Here is an 18,002-nt window from a genome sequence, read left to right on the forward strand (position 1 = left end):
ACAAAGTGATTATGACAATATCTGAGCTGGAGCAGAATAGAGTAGTTACTTATTATTTTTATTATCATTGCTGGATCAGGAAGAGCAAACACAAACATTCATGTGATAGTCATGTGGGGACTCAGGAAAAGGACTAGGTCTAAAACTCCTAGAGAAAGGTATGAAGAGAAAATGAAAGCAGTCCAGCTGAATAATGCAAGTGGGGATATCTAGAAAAATAATTGGAAATAAATGAATTAGTAAGTGGAAAAACCAGTAATGATAATAGAAAATCATCATGCCATTTGGAAGGCAGCATACATTAATTACGAAATGGCAGCAGCATTAACATTACGTTGGTTATGCTTGGCAGTACACACCACATTCACGTGAGTGTGCGTGCGCGTGTATACACACACACACACACACACATCATTATATTTATTTTCCTATTACACTCCAGCTAAGACTTTGCAGAAATTGCATGAGTCTCTCAGGCTGGTTCCTTACTTGCAGTTACTGCAAGGAAGACTAAAAGAAAGAAATAATATATGAAGCAAGGCATGTGGTGAGAAGAATGCTTTGCTATTTCCGTGTTAGCGCCCTCTTTTCATTCCTATTTCTTGGTGAAGCCATACTAGTCATGGTATGATAACCAATCCCCATGTCCTGAAGAGTTTCAATGTCGAGGCAGCATAGGTCGTGTCTTATTGATCCAGTGGAGTTTGAGGTGAGATGTCGATTCTGACATCAATTTAACACTGATACCTTTTTGTGTGGTTGTATTCTATTGCAGCCAGAGAGATGTGGCAGCTGTGTCTTTCTTCACGAGAGAGTCTGCTCACTTTGTGGTCATCTAGAAGCCTCCAGCTGTAGAACCTTTGGGATCTTGCTATGATTGTGTTCGTTAGGTCCCAGGTGCTTCTGTCCCCCACTGAACGTCAACCCCTCCCTAACCCCGTGGAATCTAGACACTGGGGTTGGGCTTATTGTCTGTGCTAGGCCATCTTAGTTCCTTTCTCTCTTTCATAGGCAAGCTAACCCTCAGTGTTGAGATGAGCAGTGTGAGGAGGGAGAGCGAGCAAGGATAATGGGGACAGAATGAGCAGAGCACATGAAACATATGTTTAAGGGTCGCAATTAAGCCCAGTATATCACATGTGATATGTTTATACATGTAGTTCTGGATATGAACCAAACTTCTAGCACTGTCTTTGACGCTTGCATCCTGGATGCTCAAATTAACATAAGTGCCCATTTTTCTTACCACCTGAGATTCTGGTTTCAAATTATTTTAATCAGCCACTTATCTTGAGAACAACCTTTTCCCATTGTTAATGAGGGAGGTTCCTCTGGGAACATGCCTTTCTCTTATAGGTACAGATTCAAACTTTGATGATTCAGTTTTCAATAGCTTCCCTCACTCTTTTCATAAAGTCTAAGATGACAGTTTGTGTTTTACTCAAGGTCTCTCTCTGACTGTTTTAAGGTTACAGTGTTTAATTAGTTTTGGAAATGCTGTCTTCTTGTTTATTCTAGGCATACCATAAAATCGAGAGGATGGGCTAGGTAAAAGTTCTTTTCAAAACTAACTGGACAAGCCTTTTCATTCTCTTCTGCCACAGGCTTTGTTTCCAGTGCCAACTGGCTTCGATTGAAGATAGCATTAGCTTTTCAGACACGTAGTGCAAAAGAAGAGCATAACTGAAAATCAGTTTCTGCCATTCATCATTACACATGTAAACCTGCTAATGCAGAGTGATGTCTTAAATTCATGCTCCACTCCTCTTTCAGAACAGGTCACTGTCAGTTTGCTGATGTCAAAGTGAGTTTCATGCCTTGAGGGAGTTTGCTCTGCCCTGGATTCAGTGAGAATGTTGTTATTGTTGTTTTTAAACTGGTTATATATCCAGAAGTTGTGGTTTTAGCCACCACTTAGGGCAGGAGCTACTGAAAAATAAATCGTCTGAAGAAGCAAGCCGATAAAATGCTGCCCTACCTTTCTACATTACCTTGTGAGAATTCTCAATATGATTTCTTTTATACATTAAAAGATGACAGAGGGTTCTGGGAATGTGTGGATTCACTAAGCTCTGGGGAAGCTGGGTGCGGTAGCTCATGCTTCTGGTGTCAGTGTTTAGGCAGCAGAGGAAGGTGGGTGGGTTGCTGCTCGAGGCCAACCTGGTCTACATGGTGAGTCTAGGTCACCCAGGGCTGTGTGCTAAGAACTTGTCTAAAAGAAAAGGTCAAGACTTTAGGAAATAATGGGGGAACCACACTGTGTAATTCTCAAAATGCCTTAGTCATGGGCTTGGGCGCATCAACCAAATTTAATGCTTGCAGAGCGTTTCCAACCGGAGCAGAGCCATGTATGAACAGACTTCATACACTGCACACTCATGCCTCTGTATAATAATAACAGCAGCAGGTAATGGCGACGCCCAGCATTCCAAGCTGCAGAATCCGCACAGCCTTTCTTTTGCAGTATTATTTTCTTCATCCTGTACCCAAGGTCTCTGAGCTCAGAGAGATGAAATGCTTTGCTAAATTTCAGCCTTAGACAAGTGACAGTTCAAATGTAAGTCCACAGCCACTTACTTCTCAGACAGGAGGCTTGTGACAGTGCAAACTGTCTCACACCCGCATTTGGTGAGGCCTGAGTACATCACCTCCACCTTCTTACTCACTTGCTTTCGTCCTGGCTGCTGGCAACTTAATCCTTACAAGGACAAGAAGACTTCCAGAACTCTGTGGTATGCTCAGGAAGGCAAGATATTTTAAGCACATAAGCTTACTTCCTTCTCCAAATGAGTAGTACATTTTTTATTTAATGTTTGCCATACAGATTCTATGGTCTGTAGGATTAAAAAATGCTAATATCAAACAGGAAATGAAGAAAAGGCACAAAGAATGCACAAATGGACATGGGGTGTAATTCATGGAACAGCACTGCACCTAGCAGGTGCAGCCTTGTGACTCTGATCCCAGTATCTACCAAAAATTCACAAAATGTAATTAAGGTTTTTAAAGAGCAGTCCCTGCTTTGTTCTGAATTGGAGAGAGCGAATCTTTACAGACAGTGAGAACAAAGCTTGTAGTCAGTCCCTTGCCTCTATTGGGCATATATCTCTAAACTTTAAATATTCTTCATATTGGCAATTGAATTTCCTTGTATGAACTAAAGGGCAAACATGTCCCTAGACTCCAGACTCTAAGCCAGCTAGGCAGCTGGCAGCGAGGCCAGATGATAAACTGGTATTTTGTGCCACCAAGTGGTAACAATGCTCCTTTGCACTTTGGGTACCTTTCCTCTTACACATTGTTTCATTGCCTTATTCAATTTTAAAATAATTATTTGTTGAGTTGCTTTGATGCATTGGAAAATTATAGTATTATTTCTTGTGAAATAACATATTTGTCTCAAACCTAATACTTCAAAGCAGAAGTAGCCACAAAATGACTGGTATGGATTAATAACTGCCTGCCCATGGGCCATTCAGCCTGTTGGAGTGATTTTGCCATTGGCCCTCCACAAGGGTGTGTTTGATTTGGAGATATTTGGTCTGTTGCACAGAGGCAGGGAGCTGCTATCAACATGTATGGCTTAGGTGCCAGGCATGCTGCTCAACATTATACAACACACAGGACTCCACACACACTGAGGACTTTTTCAGACCAAGATGTTGATTTTGATGCTGTCATTACCAAGAACTCAAGGCCCTGTCCACTGGACATGTACTTGAGAGGAAGTAAGGAAACATCCCGTGGTCCCCAGACCTTAAGATCAGTACCTTAGAAAGCCACCCACAAACAGGGTGTCATTTCTGCCTGTCCTGGAACTGTTACCATCGCCGTGCTGTCCCGTCTGTAAGACATCTGCTAAGCCTCAGAACTACTCCCTGTGTTTCACATACATGCTTACCATGAAGCTGAGCTACCAGTAACTGGCTAAGGTCTCATATTGGACATGTCGAACCTAACAAGATCTCCACAAACCCAGTGTATTTCACGAGTGATGGAAAAGCACCCATCACATCGTTCTTTACACAAATCAGCAATGTTTGAGCACCTGCTATATATTAGCACCAGCACAAGGAACCCTGGAGGAAGTGGCTGCCAAGACCATAAACATAGAGACGATACCATGCAATCAAGCTGGTGTGAAAAATCATTGCCTGCCCTGCCTAACAGGCACTACAAAGAAAACAAAGGCCTAGCCGGTTCAGGATTTGTTTTCTCATGAGGCGGGCAGAGGAAGCTTTTCTAAAGAGCTTATGCGTTAAGGCAGAATCCCAATGAGATGACTGAGCAGTCAGCCAGCACAAGGAAGGCAAGATTTTAGGGGCTGGAATGGCAAACACAATGCCCTTAGATTTGGAAAGCAAGCGAATGACCCTGTGACACTCACAAAATGTTACGTTAAAAGAAAAGATTGTCCGTTTGGGCCTGCTGTGCTGAGAAGCTGATTTCACGGAGAGATCTGACATGTCCGATTGTGAAGACCACAGAGTCCCATTCTTAAGGGTTCCTGTTCGCAAACATTTCACTTTGCTATTTCATTTCCACCGATCTGCCCGCTGTCCTAGGGTCTACGACAGGAAGAATGGTGACATTAAGCTCAGTAAGCAGTCGGTAAACTAAGGCCATGAATCATAAAGGCTTCTTTAATTTAGGTTTTTTTCCCTTGTAGTATGAGCCCTTCCTGACCCATGCTGTCTCATAACTTGAGTGGTAGGTAGGAGGTGGGTGTGGCTTGAACCCAAGCTCCCCATACAATGTCCTAAAACGATAAAGATGTGGTGCCGAGGCTTCCTGCCATCTTGTGACTTCATAAAGTTGGGAGGGACTGGACATCAAGTAGACTACACCCTTCATTATCAGAAGGCCTGGTAGCAAGGCTCAGCATCCTGCCTGGGGCTCTATAGCCAATCGGGGTGGGTGACAGAGCCACATCAGAATCTGCCTGCAGGTTCCCACCAGGCCTTCTCAGTTACCCTCACTGATCGTTCTTGCTCACTTTGGTAAACTGTAGCACTAGGTTCTCATGATTCTGAAAGTCAACGTAAATCAACATATGGATATTTTGCTGAAATTTTCAAAAGAAAAAAAGAAAATTCTGCCTTTGGATCTACATATTATTTGCATGATTCTCACCAGTGTTGCAGTGCTCATCTGCCTATTGATGGCATTTTTCTGGACTATGGTGATTTATGGTTGTTGTTGTTGTTTTTGTTTTTGTTTTTTTTTTTTTTTCAGTCTCTGCAGTGTGACACAACTCCCTCCATGCAAAGGACCCTTAGTGCATGTTTGTCTCATGGATAAATGTGTGGTCATGTTACTTAACAGGACACATGAGTCAAATGGCTGCATATGTACAGATATACTCATTTGCCTCTTAGGTCACCCATGTAACCAATACTCTCACACATTATTGACACACAAATTAGGTAAGAATTTATATGCTGTTTTAATAGCATGAATTGTAGAATCATTACATGGAAGTTAAAGAACAGAACTTTCCCAATAGGCACTGACACATCGTTAGAGAATGTAAACCATGAATGACTTCACAGACACTTGGGAGGGGTTTTATTCCATTGGAGGACAGTTTGTCCCCATGGTATGCAGGTTTAGAAGTTTTCCATTTGCTCACTTCTTCACAAATATTTGCAAAAATCAGTTTCTCTTCTAGAAAAAGATACTTTGAAGAGTTCGCAGCCTCTCAGCATGCCTATGTGGTTGGTTACCACATTTATTGTGTATCACCAAAATTCATTTTTCTTCTTGAAAGGGGCTGCCACAGTAGAATTTTAGAGAAGAGTACAAGTGACATTGTCTAGATCCTCAAATCGAAATGGGTTATTAGAGCTTCCAGGCCCCCTGAATTCTGTTTGGCGAGGCCCCCAGTGTTCTGGTGAGACTCTAGGACAGGCATAGGTTTGGCTATCAGACAGTGGCTGTCTTCTCACCAGCAGATGGTTGATGCCATCACCACAAAGCCCCAGCGTATTTGCCTCCCCTTGCACCACACATCAACTTGCTGGAAGATGATGTAGGAATGACTCAGGAGACCATTAGGAGAACCATGACTTCTAAGGCTCCACTCACCATCTTCAGTAGCAACCGAGTGATTGCCCCTACTTGCAGAACCACTTCTTACTCTTTATAAGACAGAATATTATGCAATTAAGAAAATGGTTTTGTACATGTAGATGTGTTCATTTGAATGCCCCAGCCTATTAGCCCACACATGTAATGAATAATCTCTCACGCATTCCTCAACGGTACAAATTAAACAAGAATTTCTAATTCTTTTTGTAGTTGGCACACAAGAAACAATCAAGTATAAGGAGCTCGGAAGATTTCCATTTAAATAGCTTCAGTAACCCCCCACGACAATATCAGGTAAGCACAACTTCAAGATTCAAAGCTAGCTTATTCAGTAAGTTTAGGTTTTCAAGCTCTGAACGTCGTTAGATTAAAATGAAATATCAGGATTTTTTTTTCCAGCATCAAAGGTCGCATCCACTTAACCCGTGATTGCGGAGTAACTTTCATATGCCTGATACTTTTTGGGTGAGGAATATGTAACTAGATAATCATATAGCTTAGAGCCCAAGTTCTTTGTAAAAGGCTAACCTTACAAAAGAAGAAGGGATGACTCAACTTAAGAGCACGTACCGATCTTACAGGCGATCCAAGTTCGTTCTTATCACCCACATGGCAACTCCCAACTGCCTTCAGCTCCAGGGCATCAGACCCTGACGTTTGACCTCCAAAGGCACCTGCACTCTTGTGCACACACCTTCACACAGATGCACATACACATGCAGGATTCCGAAATAAAAACCTTCAAAAATCAAACCAAAGAGCAGACTTTACCTCACATTTTCCCACTGTGAAATAAAGATGGCTTACTCGTGGGTGCTCTATCTGCTGGTTCTATATGCATAAGCACAACTTTATACATGCTAAGGTTATGTAACATACGTGGCATGTTACACATGAATTAATAGTAGGTTGTGTAATAGTTCTATAGTGTGTGTTTTCACTCTGTGACATACATTCTTGTGACTATCCAAGAATGTTTTATGTTTTTTATATAAGTAAATGATACTATAGTAAAAAAAAAATTCACTATTGATGGACACTTCAGGTTTCCTTTCTTGCTTTTGTAAGTAATGTTATTAAAAACATGTATCTCCAAGCCAAACTACATCTTTATGTAAACTTTTTTTAAAGGATAGAACTGTATTGATTACCTTTTAATTTGGGTTTTATGCAATAAGATTTGATTTAGTAATGTAAGAACTTTCTGTACAATTGTCTGTTAATCTGCATTTTATATTAATAGTTATACACAAACCAAGGAACTAGAGAAACTTGACTGCACTGAAACTGATGGTTCTTAAAGCAAATATACGATCAAAAGTGGCTACCGTTCTGGGTAGCATGGGGGACCGGGTATTGTTTAATTCCATACTTCCTCAAAGAGTTCTGCACAAACTTCTGGTCTGACCTATCTGACCAGAATTTTGTGACCTACTTTTAAATAGTACAAGAGGAGGCAATAAAGAATTAAATGTTTGCTCTATGGTCTTCCTTTTGAGTCATTAGCTCAAATAATGTGACAGTTGCTTTCATAATAGAAATAGAATATGAAGATACACACCGGTTGTGAGCTAAGTCTTGCCTGAGCTTTGATAGCTATCATGTCTCAAAACGGGTAGACCAGCAACCTATTCCAGATGAGAAGTGTGCATGAGCTTAATGATGAAATGGATTTCTCCTTTTCTTGTTTAGAAAATCATGAAGAGACTCATTAAAAGATATGTCTTGCAGGCCCAAATAGATAAGGAGAGTGATGAAGTGAACGAAGGTGAGTTAAGTTTAAGGACAAAGCTCTTCTCTGTGTGCGGGGGCTGTGTCTTGATGTGGAGGTAAGAGAGGGGGCTGGGCGTGTTGGATGAGGCTCAGGAGGGTATATAGAATAAGCCCTCCCCTCCTGTTTTTCCCCTACTGTGACAACATTCCAGACAACACCATTTAAGGAAGGGAAGGTTTTATTCTGTTTCACTGTTTGAGGGGACTAATGGCGGCAGGGATGGGAGGCAGCTGTCACACTAAATCTGCCGTCCTGTCAGGAAGCAGTAAGAAGTGAGTGGCAGTGCTCAGCTCACTTTCTCCTTTTTTATTCCGCTGGAACTCTTGCCTAGGGAATCGTGCTGCCCACAGTTTGGCTGCATCTTCCCATGTCACTTTCCCCAGTCCCTCCCAGGTCATAGTCCAGATGCTAGTCATTCCTCAAGGTGATTTGATTCTAGATCTTGTCAAGTCAATATTAGCTGTGATTACAACCATCAAAGGCACAAAACAACAGGAAACAAAGTTTGTCCACAGATGGCCTAGACTAGATAAACATTTTCATTTCATGGACAGGGTCTTGGTGGAGGTGCCTGGGAAAGGTGAAGGGCGGCTACTCCAACTCTGCAATAGTCTCCAGATAATTACATTATCTTTCTTACCTGAGAAAATAGAAACCTTCTCTGATTGGAAGTTATTTCCTTTAAAAAGATTCAGAATACAGTTAGCGTTGTCCTTATTTTAACTTTAAATTGCTAGTTTGTGTTTTGTATTCATAGTTAACTTCTTTTCACTCTGCCTCTTCACAGGGGAACTGAAGGAAATTAAGCAAGACATCTCGAGTCTTCGTTACGAACTCCTGGAAGAAAAATCGCAGAACACAGAAGACCTAGCGGAACTTATCAGAAAACTCGGGGAGAGACTGTCTTTAGAACCGAAACAGGAGGAAAGCCAGAGATAATGCAGGACCCCTCAGAAATGCATATTTATTTCTGCACTTGAAGCCATATTATTTTCTGATTTATTTTTTTAAGTGCCAATGATAAAAAAAAAAGTATGTTAACTGATAACTTGGATCATCTGGAGTCCAAATATCAACTTTTTTTGGTGATTAAATTGCATTGTTGAGGCTAAAGACTGCAGATATATTGAAAAGCCTGCTCTCTTACTTGTAGCTTGTTTTTGGGCTAGCTTTCGTGGGCAGGGAAAGGGTGCAGGAGGGGTGAGGGTGACTGGTGCTGCTGTGAATGCCTGGTTGTGTGTTTGTGAATGGGCCTCAGAAGGCAGAGGGCATGTTTATTTCGCTCCTCTGTGACTCCCATGTCAATGTGAGGTCAGTTGTCTTCTTTCCCCTGTTAGGGACTTCCAACCCTGGGATATGGAAGAAAATTATTTAAAGAGTGCTATAACCACCATCTAGCTACTTAATAGAATTGAAACTGCTGGTTCCAAAATTGTTTAGAGCCCTGTGTGGTGGCAAATTCATTGACATTATCAGCATTTGGCAGAATGAGGAAGGTTTGGAATTTAAGGTCAGCCTTTGCTACATAGTGAAATTTTTCTGGGCTACATGAGACCCAAGTCTAAAAAATCAAAACAAAAATAAGCTTATGCCTGTATTCAATTTTCTGCCTCACCTGTTTAAAAACATTATACTTAACAACAAAAATGTGTTTTCTCCGCTAGGACACATGGTCCATTTGTGTGTGTGTATGTGTGTGTGTGTGTGCATACACATCTATGTGAATTTATGTGTTCATGAACATGTACATGCTGATCGTCTTTCGTAGCTAATGTGAACTTAAAAGCTCTTTTTTATGACTTTTTAAATTGTGACTAAAAGTTAATAGTCAATAAGAACTTTTCTATTACAGTAGTGTCAAAGTCCCAAATACTGTAATTCTTTGGTTCAGTGACAGTACAATTCTGTGCCATTTCTGAGGGCATTTACAGACAAATTCCCACTGTCAGTCTTTGACTATAAGCAGCCATGTGGGAATCTGCACACACTCACTTCTTATCTTCTACTCTGTTTCCCAAATATGTAAACAAGATTTGTGTTTTCAATTACATTTGTTTAAGTGGTTGTTGTTATATGTATTGATGCTGTGATCCAGTATCATAAATAACTAGAAAACAGCAATGAAGGTCATCATTTTACCCAAAGACTCAATCTTCAGATGATGCCTGCCATTAACTGAAATGCTGTTTTGAGTTCAGCAGAAGCATATCTTGAATTTCCCTTAAAGGTGGAGGGAACAGAAAATCTGTTTAGCACCAAATACGGCTGAATCTAAGAACATCTGTAGAAACATCTTAGAACACAGCTGAAAATTTATATTCATTGATTTTTGTACTTGTGGTTGTTTCTGATAGATAAAATTACACTGATAGTGGAGGTCCATCTTCAAATTACGTGTGACAATATTTAATGAGCAATTGTGAAAACCAAAAACCAAAAACAACCTCATATCAACTGCCATATTTGCAAGTTAAGAAATATCACATCTGTAGACTTTGTGTGTCAGGCTGTGTGGAAGGTTGGCTTCTGTGCCAAGGACCATGGGACAATGACTGGGCTTGACTGCAGAAAAGAGAGGGGTGGCATCATGGTGGGTCCTCAGGAGAGGGGTGGCATCCTTAGGAGGAGGGCAGCATGGCTGTGGGTTCTCCGGAGGAGGGTAGCATGACTGTGGGTCCTCAGGAGGAGGGTGGCATGGCGGTGGGTCCTCAGGAGAAGGGTGGCATCCTTAGGAGGAGGGCAGCATGATTGTGGGTTCTCCAAAGGAGGGTGGCATGGATATGTGTCTCCAGGAAGAAGGCAGCATAGATGTAAGTCCACAGGAGGAAGACACACAATGTAGGTAGCAAGAAGACACCTGCCAGCGTGAGATTCCTGCCACAATGGAATTACACTCCCTCAAGCCAGGAGCTGAAATAAATCCTTCCTCCATGAAGGTGCTTCTTGTCAGATGCTACTTGTCAGCAACAAGTAACTAGCTCGTGCACTAGGCATGCAGAACAAATTATCAACATCTGCCATTTGTATCTGAACTTAAATGGTGAACTGAGATGTCAAACATGAAGGAGAAATGTGTACTGAGCACGTTACCTTGTGCCAGGCTCTAACACTTTTTTTTTTAAACCTAACTTTCATTGTTGTTGCTGTGAAAAAAAAAAAAAAAGCAACCCCACAGAAAACAACTTACAGGAGGATTACAGGGTTTATTTTCACTGACAATATCCACCATGGCAGAAAAGTCAGTGCTATAGGAATATAAAACAGCTGTTCGTGTCACATCCACAGTCAAGAGCAGAAATACGTGAAAGCACGCATGCTTCTTACTCATGCACAGAAACACGAGAGCATGTGTGCTTCTTACTCATCCACAGTCAAGAACAGAATCACATGAATGCATGTGTGCTTCCTTCTCTGCTTGGCTTCTCTAAGCATACAGTCTAGAACCCCTACCCAGGGCATGGTGCCATCCACAGCAGGCTGATTAAATAAACATAAGAAAGATAATCTAGGCAATTTCTCTCTAAGACTCTATCCCAAGATGACTCAAGATTTTATCCATTTGACAATTTTACCGTAATACCCATAATCTAATTTACTCCAACTTCTTGCTTATAAAATCTATTCTTATTTTAGAAATGAGAAATTTATTAATTACAGTTTATTCACTTTGTATCCCTCCTGTAGCTCCCTCCCTTCTCCCCTCCCAATCTCACCCTCCCTCCCTCTTCCCCACCTGTGCCCCTCCCCCAGTCCACTGACAGGGGAGGTCCTCCTCTCCTTCCTTCTGATCCTAGTATATCAGGTCTCAGCAGGAGTGGCTGCCTTGTCTTCCTCTGTGGCCTGGTAAGGCTGATCCCCACTCAGGGGGAGGTGATCAAAGAGCAGGTCAATGAGTTCATGTCAGAGACAGTCTCTGTTCCCATTACTATGGAACCCATATGGAACTGCTGTGGGCTACATCTGTGCAGGGGTATTAGGTTATCTCCATGAATGGTCCTTGTTTGGAGTAGCAGTCTCACAACAGACCCTTGTGCCCAGATTTTTTGGTTCTGTTGCTCTCCTTGTGGAGCTCTTGTCCTCTCCAGGTCTTACTATTTCCCACTTCTTTCATAAGATTCCTTGCACTCTGCCTAAAATTTGGCTATAAGTCTCATCATCTGCTTTGATACCCTGCAGAGCAGAGCCTTTCAGAAGCCCTCTGTGGTAGGCACCTGTCCTGTTCCCTGTTTTCTCCCTCTTCCAACGTCCAGGAGGACTCTGGTTAAGATGCTCACTCCCCATTCAAAAAGGCAAAGAGAGCAAGCTCTTAGAGTATAAATAGCTTGCAAGCAGAAGTGGCAGGGTTAGGGGTAAAACATACACCCTCCTCACCTTTATAGGTAGTCTCCATTGGCTGGAGGTGTGGTCTCCTACTATGTTTAATCTCTTGATTCTATTGATAAAGAACTGTGGGCTGTACCCAGCACTTGAGGTTCCTTTGTTGAACTCAGACTAGAAGCAGACAACAGCCTCCGACAAGAAAGGTATGACTAGCAGAAGATCTGATTTCAAGTGGCTATAGACACAGGGGAGAAGGATAGCTTTTTGTTATTACTGAGTCTCCTTTAACAAAACAGGCAAACAGGAAATCAACGTACAGTTTTATGCAATATAAACGTCCTGTGACGTTTGAGCCTTCAGAAATAAAGACTCGAATAATTGAACTTACATATTTTACTGTAAGCCTGATGAAAAGCAGACGATCATGAACAAATATAGATAGATGGTTAACAAGATTCACAGCTGGAGTTCTTACTTTCACTTGTGGTGTGCTCAGCTGACATTCTGGGAACCTGAAAAACTGAGAATAAGACAAATGCGTCGTGTGTGTGTGTGTGTGTGTGTGTGTGTGTGTGTGTGTGATCATTCAAATGATTGCTTGACTTTTCTCCTTTATCCCATGTTTGTACCTGTAGAACTTTCCAGAGATCATTTTTCAGATCTTTCAAGCTTATATTTAAGTGAAGTGACTTGCAGATGGATTTTAGATTTTGTTACAGACAGCAACGTCCAGGGACTGCATACAATCCTCAAAAGCATTAACTCACTGCATTCCAGTACAGCTATATCAACTTTATCATCTTCAACTACACACTTTATCTAAAACCTTTTAGTTTCTGATCCCAGAAGAACCAACTTTGAAGAGCCATATGCATGTTCTCTGGATGAGGTTGGTCATAGTAACTGTAAAACTGTTGCTTATGTTGGAATCAACTTTTACAGAGAGATTTCTGTTTAACTAAGTTTATACTATCCAACAGTGTGATTATTCCTTTTAAATATTATGCCATTTCTTATAGATAAATACAGAGAGTGGGTGACAGGGATGGTGATTCATATTTTTCAAATTATTTTGAAGACTGCGTTTTGGAGGCCATCTTTTTTATGGTAAAGAAAGGAGATCAAATATTAACATTAGTACATCAAAATTAATTATAATGTTGAATGGGATGCTAAAGGAAAACAGGAGAAATGGGTGTCTTAGTCTGCTTGAGCTGCTATTATGTAGCCAATGGGCAGCTCAGTCTCTGTGTGGAATCCCAAGTAAGGGGAGCAGGTGCTGTCTCTAACATAGAGTCTGTTGATTGCTCTTTGATAATTTCCCTCTGTCAAGCTGGCCTTGCCAGGCCACAGAGGAAGAAATGCAAGCAGTTCTAATGAAATTTGATAGGCTGGGGTCAGACGGTAGGGGAGGAGGTCTCCCCCTCTGTGAGAAATAGGGGAGAGGAATGGGGGGAGGTGAGGGGAAGGGTAGAATCTGGAGGGAACGAGGGAGGGGGCTACAGTTGGGATACAAAGTGAATAAATTGTAAAGAATATAAATTTAAAATTTAAAAAAAGTGTCATTAAAGTGAGCAGCTTGTAAGTGAGCAGATGTGTTTTCCACGTCTGGATAGGAGTAAGTGTGGGAACCCACTCACTGTGTCCTCACACGGTGGGTGGGGGCCATGCAGTTCTTTTTCAAAAACTCCGTAACCCCATTCACGAGGCACCAACCTTATGCACTAACGCCTCACAAAAGCTTTGGTTTCTTTCTTTTCTTGATGCTCTGACGAACACAAGATGCAAGGGGGGTCTGTGCTCACTGTCTCACGGGATGAAAGTCAGTGCCCGGCTCACTTTGCTGTTCTTAGTCTAGGAGCCCAACACATGAAATGATCCACACTTAATGTGGGCCCTTTTACCTAAGTCAGTCCAATCGTGAGACTCCAGCACAGCTATGCCCAGAGTTGTGTCCTAGAGGATTCTAGAATTGATGAAGTTAATAATCCACATAGATCATCACAATGACTTCACCGCAGCCTCTGCCTTGTGGTTTGAATTTTAAGGCAGACACAAACATTCAGACCACATTCAAGGGTATACAGAATCACTTTGTTCTCATGTCCACGTGGCAGCAAGGGCTATTCTTGCCTGTTGACAAACTGTAGGGAGAGTGTACAGAGGTGGGCAGGCAGACGTGCCCTTTAGGAAACATAAGAACATCATGGATGTCTTTTCTAAATCCCCGGAGAAAACCTTGATGCTGACATTCAGGAAGCGAATCTTGAACTTCACTACCTGGTATTTTGCTCCTCATTGTTGTCCATGAAAACAGACTCTCATATCGTCACAATAAAATTTTTAATCAGAATAAATTAAGTTCCTTATTACCATGTCTTGGGCTGAAGCAGTGTGGAGATGCTTTGCTGTGCCTTAACCTTTTCAGCAGTCTGTGATTTGCCGACTGACATTTACCCTCCTCTTCTCTTCAGAAGGTGGACTTCCACTAGAATAATTGGAAAAGGTCAAATTTTAGTGTTTCCTTGTATCTCAAAAGAGGCTCACTTGTGCCCACTTTTGATATAATTTGTTAACATGTGGAAGAGTACACACACACACATCTACATAATCTGTCATGGTATGTAATAAATATCAGTACTACCCACCTATACATAAATGTGCATTTCATCGAAGACATTTTTTAAAAAATTTAATTAAATTTTATTTTTACATTAATTACAGTTTATTCACTTTGTATCCCAGCTGTAGCCCCCTCCCTTATTCCCTCTCAATCCCACTCTCCTCCCTCATCTTCTCCCATTCTCCAAGTCATTGATAGGGGCAGTCCTCATCCCCTTCCATCTGACCCTAGCTTATCTGGTCTCATCAGGACTGGCAGCAGTGTCTTCCTCTGTGGCCTGGTAAGGCTGCTCCTCTCTCAGGGGGAGGTGATCAAAGAGCCAGCCACTGAGTTCATGTCAAAAACAGCTCCTGTTCCCCTTACTAGGGAGCCCACTTGGAGACTGAGCTGCCATGCACTACATCTGAGCAGAGCTTCTAGGTTATATCCATGAATGACATTTTTAAATCAAAGCTAGAGAAACATCATATGTATTTTCTTTCTCTTCTCCTTTGTCCTTTCACTTTAGTTTTTTTTTATTTCAATAATTTTATTCCCTTTTCTAGTCTTTGTTATCTGCCTCTTCTATGATCCTCTCTGCCTAACAGTTCATAACATAGATGATATAAAAAGACAGAATGTGTGGGTTCAAATCCCAGTTCTGGAAATTTCTAGCTGTGCATTCTTCACAATTTTCCTACATTTTTTTCCTACAACATCCTGCTTATATGGATGGAAAATTAATAGCATCTTCTGCATTGAGTTAGGTTGAGGATAAAATAAGTTTGGACATTTTAGATTCAGATCATAGTTCTTGGAACATAGTAAGCCTTCAGTTAGTGGTAGCAATTCTACAAAAATGATGTGGCTCAAAACTTCCTTTTTCTGGGGCTGGGGGGAGCAGCTCAGTTGGTAGACTAATTGCTCCCTAATATGCGTGAGGCTCTGGGTTTGAACCTCAGCATTACATAGCTAGGTTCATGGTGCACGCCTGTCATCTTAGAATCTGGAGGCATAAGCAGGAGTGTCAGAAGTCGAAGGTCATCCTTGGCTAGCTTGAGCAGTAAGTTCAAGGGCAGCCTGGGTCACGTGAGACCCTCCCTCAAAAATGAATACAGGATGGACAGACTCCCGTTTTCCACTCTGTCTTATCCTATTCCATCTCAAGGCTTGTAAAACCAAGTGCCATTCAGATTTTTGACCTACATTTTTCTGGATTAACTGCTAGAGCACACCTGGAGCCCTAAGTTAAGAAGCCTGAGGCCCCAGCTGGAATTACGGAGAAGAATGACAGCAGAGTTACGTATGTCAAGGACATAAGTGGCTTTCAGGCCACATGCCTGTCATGGTTAAAAAATATATGACTCTCATTTGAATAGTATTTGGGAAAATCTCAAGGTGCTTTTATTATTTTGCACCCTAATAATGTATTCTTTTAAACAATAGCATCCAAAGGTTGTTTGGCATGAGGACTATGTTAGATCTGGCTCATAAAACTTTTATTGGGAGCTTGTGACATTAATAGGAATGTTCTGGGTATTGCTTTCAAGAGCAGCATTGAGAGAAAATGTAAGTAGGTTCTCAGTAATGGACCTAGGGGCTGCCAGGGAGGCGCAAGGGTTTCTGTCATCTTAGGAAGCTGTGAATGCTCAGGGGGTTCTTCTACATCCTCAGTGGAGAAGGAAATCTGGACAGATTCTATTAAGTTCAGGTTTCTTGCGACAGTCTGTGGTTTCTTCTTTCTTAGAAGACACAGCGGGTTGGTTCCGGGCACGTTTTCAAATCCCCCTTTGAAGCATCTGGTTGCTTCAGCAGCACAGTCCAGTCTCCATGGTTATCACCAGTGGAAGGGGCCACACCTTGCCTCTTCCTGCACGTAGCCCACCTGAGCATGTCACGTCTGCTGGATGCTGTTTGTTCTGGGACCTCACTATGTTTCTTACACATCTTCATTGTAGTCAGATGTGACCAGATTTAATCTTCTTCTACTAAACCCTTGGCATTTTCCTGATGAGTTAGGAGCTCAAGGAAGCTCCACATGTGAAACCTGTATGTGAATCTTCACAGGTCCCTAGGGCCTTTTGAATAATTCCTCAATCTGTACAAGTCATATTGATGATACTGGATAAAAGTGGTTAATACACATAAGGATCCAAAGTTTGGTTTTGGTGTACTAAACTCAATCTGTTTAGTGGTCTGGTCTGATGTTGTATGTGGCACTATATGATCATAGCGACTTCCTCCAGAGATTCATTTATGCTGGGAGCTAGAATTTAGACATGAACATTAATCTGTCTGTTGCAGACTGTGACCAATAAGATAATCTAGATAATCCTGAATTCCTCTTCTCTAGTCCTGCATCAGCACTGCCTCCTTTGAGAATTTTATAGCTTTTGGGGAGGATTACAAACTTCTCCATCAGGCATGCATGTGTCTTGGCCTGTGCTTTGCGAGGGCAGTGCCTGATGTTCCCTTACATTCTAGGCTTAGCGAAACTCCTAAATGGACACAAGGAATGGCTTATTCAGTCATTTCATTTAAAATCATGACCATAACTAAGATCATTCACGTCCTACTAGATTTCTCAGATGTACAGCCCGTTAAACACTGAGTCCTCAGGAGAAGCCCCTACCTGTACACTTGAGGGTGAGGGGAAAAGATGGTTTTAGATGTCAAAAATGCTTCCAGTTGGAAAAGAGGCCCGTCAGAGGACAATCTGCACTCCACACGCTTACTTGTATTCCTTTGGTTAATAGCATCATCTCTGTCATTAGCATCTTACTCTCATCTGGGCACTGCCTCTTCTTTTAATTTTAACGGGGTTATAACTCAGTGGCTCACCTTTGAAGAACAAGAGCTATGTGTAGTAACTACTCAGGGTAGGTGTAAGGAAAGAGCTATAATACGGGGTCCTTTTGTTTTGGCCATGGAGTTACTTAGCAGACACTATCAGAGGTCTCCGCACATTTCAGTAGACTCAAAGACTGTTTAACAAATGGAGGTGTTTATTGAACAAATGGTGCCTTTTGCAACCTGAGTAGGGCTGGCAGCCTTCACCTCGGAGGAAATCAGAGGAACAGGTGTCAGGCAGAAAAAGACTTCAAGGGACCAACCCAAGATCTGCCAGTCAAATATTTTGGCAGGGGTATCTCAGTAACTCCCTTCAGACTTCATGGGCACCAAGACTTCATGAAGGGCTTGGGGCTCTGGCACTCA

At 41.8% G+C, this 18,002-nt stretch overlaps 1 protein-coding gene across 1 annotated transcript in view; it reads left to right on the forward strand.

Moving 5' to 3' along the window:
• The window catches only part of Trpc6 (transient receptor potential cation channel subfamily C member 6), a 65,221-nt gene extending 56,254 nt beyond the window's left edge, over nucleotides 1-8,967 (forward strand). The window contains exons 11-13 of the mRNA XM_055615458.1: nucleotides 6,301-6,384; nucleotides 7,783-7,858; nucleotides 8,652-8,967. Of these exons, the coding sequence (XP_055471433.1) occupies nucleotides 6,301-6,384; nucleotides 7,783-7,858; nucleotides 8,652-8,803 (312 nt within the window). The 3' untranslated portion in view covers nucleotides 8,804-8,967. The remainder of the gene's footprint in view (nucleotides 1-6,300; nucleotides 6,385-7,782; nucleotides 7,859-8,651) is intronic.
• Nucleotides 8,968-18,002: the final 9,035 nt, after the last annotated feature.

This window comes from Psammomys obesus, unplaced genomic scaffold, assembly GCF_907164565.1.
Source record: "Psammomys obesus unplaced genomic scaffold, mPsaObe1.curated_primary_1811, whole genome shotgun sequence".
Taxonomy (NCBI): Eukaryota; Metazoa; Chordata; class Mammalia; order Rodentia; family Muridae; genus Psammomys; species Psammomys obesus.